Raw genomic sequence first — 3,026 nt, forward strand, 5'->3', positions numbered from 1 at the left:
TTTACATTTTTCAAAAATCACTTTGGTTTTATACTTAGTCATGTTTATGTTCATCAGCTCATAATGTTAAGTGCTAAAATGTTGTTTTAGTAAAAATCTAAGTTAAAAATAAATTAATTAAAAATTGTGTTAGTTTAAATTAAAGGAATTAAAAGGAAATTAAATTTAATGTTAGTTGCGTAAATAGCACTTTAATGGAGCCCCACACGACATACAGGAACAAAATAAATTGTGCGTACAATTTACTAATTCATTCACTCATTTTAAGTAAATTGTGTTCATGAAATAACAGTGTTCTGTAATAATTATTATAACATCGAACGCACAGTTTACTTAAAACTAATTAGTAAATCTTGTGCACGATTACGTAAACCGAAGGAGCGGTAATTAGTAAATCATCCACATAATTTACTTATTTGTTCCCTTCTTTTAAGTAAATTGTGCACACAGAAAAAATAGTTTGTTTTGTAATAATAATTATTATATCCAATGCACAATTAACTTTAAACGATAAAACTAATTAATTAGTAAATCTTGCGCAAAATTTAGTAGTTCGAAGGAATGAATGTGCACACAATTTACTAGTTCATTCCTTCATTTTAAGTAAATCGTGCACAAATTAATCAGTTGTTCTATAATAATATTTAGGTAACACTTTCTATGAAGCCCCTATTTATAATACATTCTAAGGCATTATAATAAATGCGTAATGCATTATAAAAACCTTATAATGTTATATCAGCTGAATAAGCTTAACAACAATTATAATGCATTATAATACTTAAGTATTTGAGGTTATAACTTTTAGGATTATGAATGTTTATAATACACAATGGTCGCCATGTTAAATCTACTTAATTTATAATGGACTCAATTTGGAACTGGGTCACATTAAAGAAGTTAATGAGAATATTTCAATGTTTTGTTTAGTTTTTTTGACCAACAGCTAAAGGGGTCATCGGATGCCCATTTTCCACAAGTTTATACTGTATGATTCTTTAGGGTCTTAATGAAAAGTCTCTAATATACTTTGGTTAAAAATTCTCAATAGTAGTATAAAAAAACACCCTTTTACCATGTCAAAATCAGCTCTGCAAAATATCAGCTCATTTTATCACATGGGCCCTTTAAATGCAAATGAGCTCTGCTCGCCCCGCCCCTCTCTGCTGAGGGATTACGAGCTGTAATGTTTACTTTAGCCGCATTTAAACGCGGTGAAACTTGCCAACAAGCACATTATTAAGAAAGGCCATTTGCAAAGCTGCATCACAAATAATTCAAACAAACATAGATGCATAGAAATACTTAACATTTATGATTTTAAACAAAAGAAAATGTAACAGTATGAATGGGAAATTAAAAAAAAAAAAAAAAAAAAAATTATATATATATATATATATATATATATATATATATATATAATTTTTTTTTTTTTTTTTTTTTTTTAAAGAGTCCATACAATGAAAGTCAATGGGATCCAAATAGTGTTATGGATCCCATTGATTTATTGATTCATTGTTTGGACAAAAAACGTTAAAGGTATAGTTACCTTTTAAAAAAAAACAAAAATGAAAATTCTGTCATTAATTACTCACCCTCATGTCGTTCAAAACACGTAAGACCTTTGTTTATCTTCGGAACACAAAATTTTTGATTAAATCCAAGAGCTTTCTGACCCTGCATAGACTGCAACGTAATTATCACTTTCAAGGCCCAGAAATAGTCCATGTGACACCAATGGTTTATTCTTAATTTTAGATATGAGAATATTTTTGTGCACAAATTATAACACTTTTTGAAGTGTGAACTGTCGCTTGAAGGCTCCGAACTGGTACCCAGTAGGTTGCTAGTCCAAACCACGCAAGCCAATTTGATTATGTGAAGAGAAATAAAGATTGTCCCTTAAAGGTTGCCCCTTTGTCACGCAGGTTTGGGTTGAAGGAGCGAGACCGATTGAGTCAAATCGTGGACTTGACACCTTGTGAGGAAAAGCAGGTCACCAAGAACAATGAAGGATCGTTTTGACACCACTGTTCCGTTATCAGCCAGGCTCCACTCACAGCCCTTTAATTCATCACCGACTGTATGAAAAGCCCTATTCCCTTCTGAGACGACGCTCTTATTTCCAATCATCTCTGTGGGTTCGGCCAGATCTGTCATAGTTTAATCTACTTGACCTGAGGTGAATCTTCTGGGTCTGTTCTTTTCCCTTGGAAACGGATTCTACCATTACTTCATTGTGTAAATGTGGGATTAGTTGTTCATTTGAATAACGTATCGACAAGTCGACAGTTCCTGTCACCAGCTCTCAGGGTTTTTTATTTTCCCACCAGCCCCCAAGACTTCAAGTCTTGTAGCTATGGCAACTTAATTCAGAAAGACTTTTGAGAGTTTCCTTTTTTTAGGCTGAAAAATAATAGCCGTTAAAATAGAAAACTCTCTGCTTATAATATCCATATGCCATGTTGAGGAGTTGAGATGCTGCTTTCCCCTTTTAATAACTTCCATTGGTTCTCTGAGCTCCTGTTCCAAATGTTGGTGCTTAACCCTTGTGGTCATCCTTTGGTGTTCACTGAGAGTCCAGAGCAACCTAAAACAGCCATTGGACACCCTTAAGAAAACATCAAGGATCCCATTTGGGACACCAAGTGTGTTCTCTCAGGTTGTCGGTTTCTTCAAGGTCTTCTGGGTTAGTTGACACATCCACTACATGTTCCCAACATTTCCCATGTGTCCTTCGACCTGAAATGCTGTCTGTATCTACCTCACAGATTGCTTTGGGATGGTTTGAAGGGTCATGCGTTAGTTGCCGTCAACCTCTTTTTCACTGGTCTGTGACCTGCGTGGCCTTTTTCTTCCATAATAGTAAAGTTTAAGTTTTCTAAAGAGGAAACTGGCCCAAGGCATAAAGGGCACCTTCCATCTAGGCACTCACATCACAAATGGATAGGTAAAGAACATCCGCTGTCCCCAGGTGAAAGACAAATATAGCCACAATTCAAAGAGGATTCGCAACTGAAAACCTA

General features: G+C 34.4%; 1 protein-coding gene across 1 annotated transcript in view; it reads right to left on the reverse strand.

The window, feature by feature from the left end:
- Positions 1–2,160, reverse strand: part of LOC141338070 (tight junction protein ZO-3-like) — a 7,921-nt gene extending 5,761 nt beyond the window's left edge. Inside the window, exon 1 of the mRNA XM_073843638.1 lies at positions 1,979–2,160. Within this exon, the coding sequence (XP_073699739.1) occupies positions 1,979–2,160 (182 nt within the window). The remainder of the gene's footprint in view (positions 1–1,978) is intronic.
- Positions 2,161–3,026: the final 866 nt, after the last annotated feature.

The sequence above is a fragment of the Garra rufa genome, chromosome 7, assembly GCF_049309525.1.
Source record: "Garra rufa chromosome 7, GarRuf1.0, whole genome shotgun sequence".
In the NCBI taxonomy this organism is placed as follows: domain Eukaryota; kingdom Metazoa; phylum Chordata; class Actinopteri; order Cypriniformes; family Cyprinidae; genus Garra; species Garra rufa.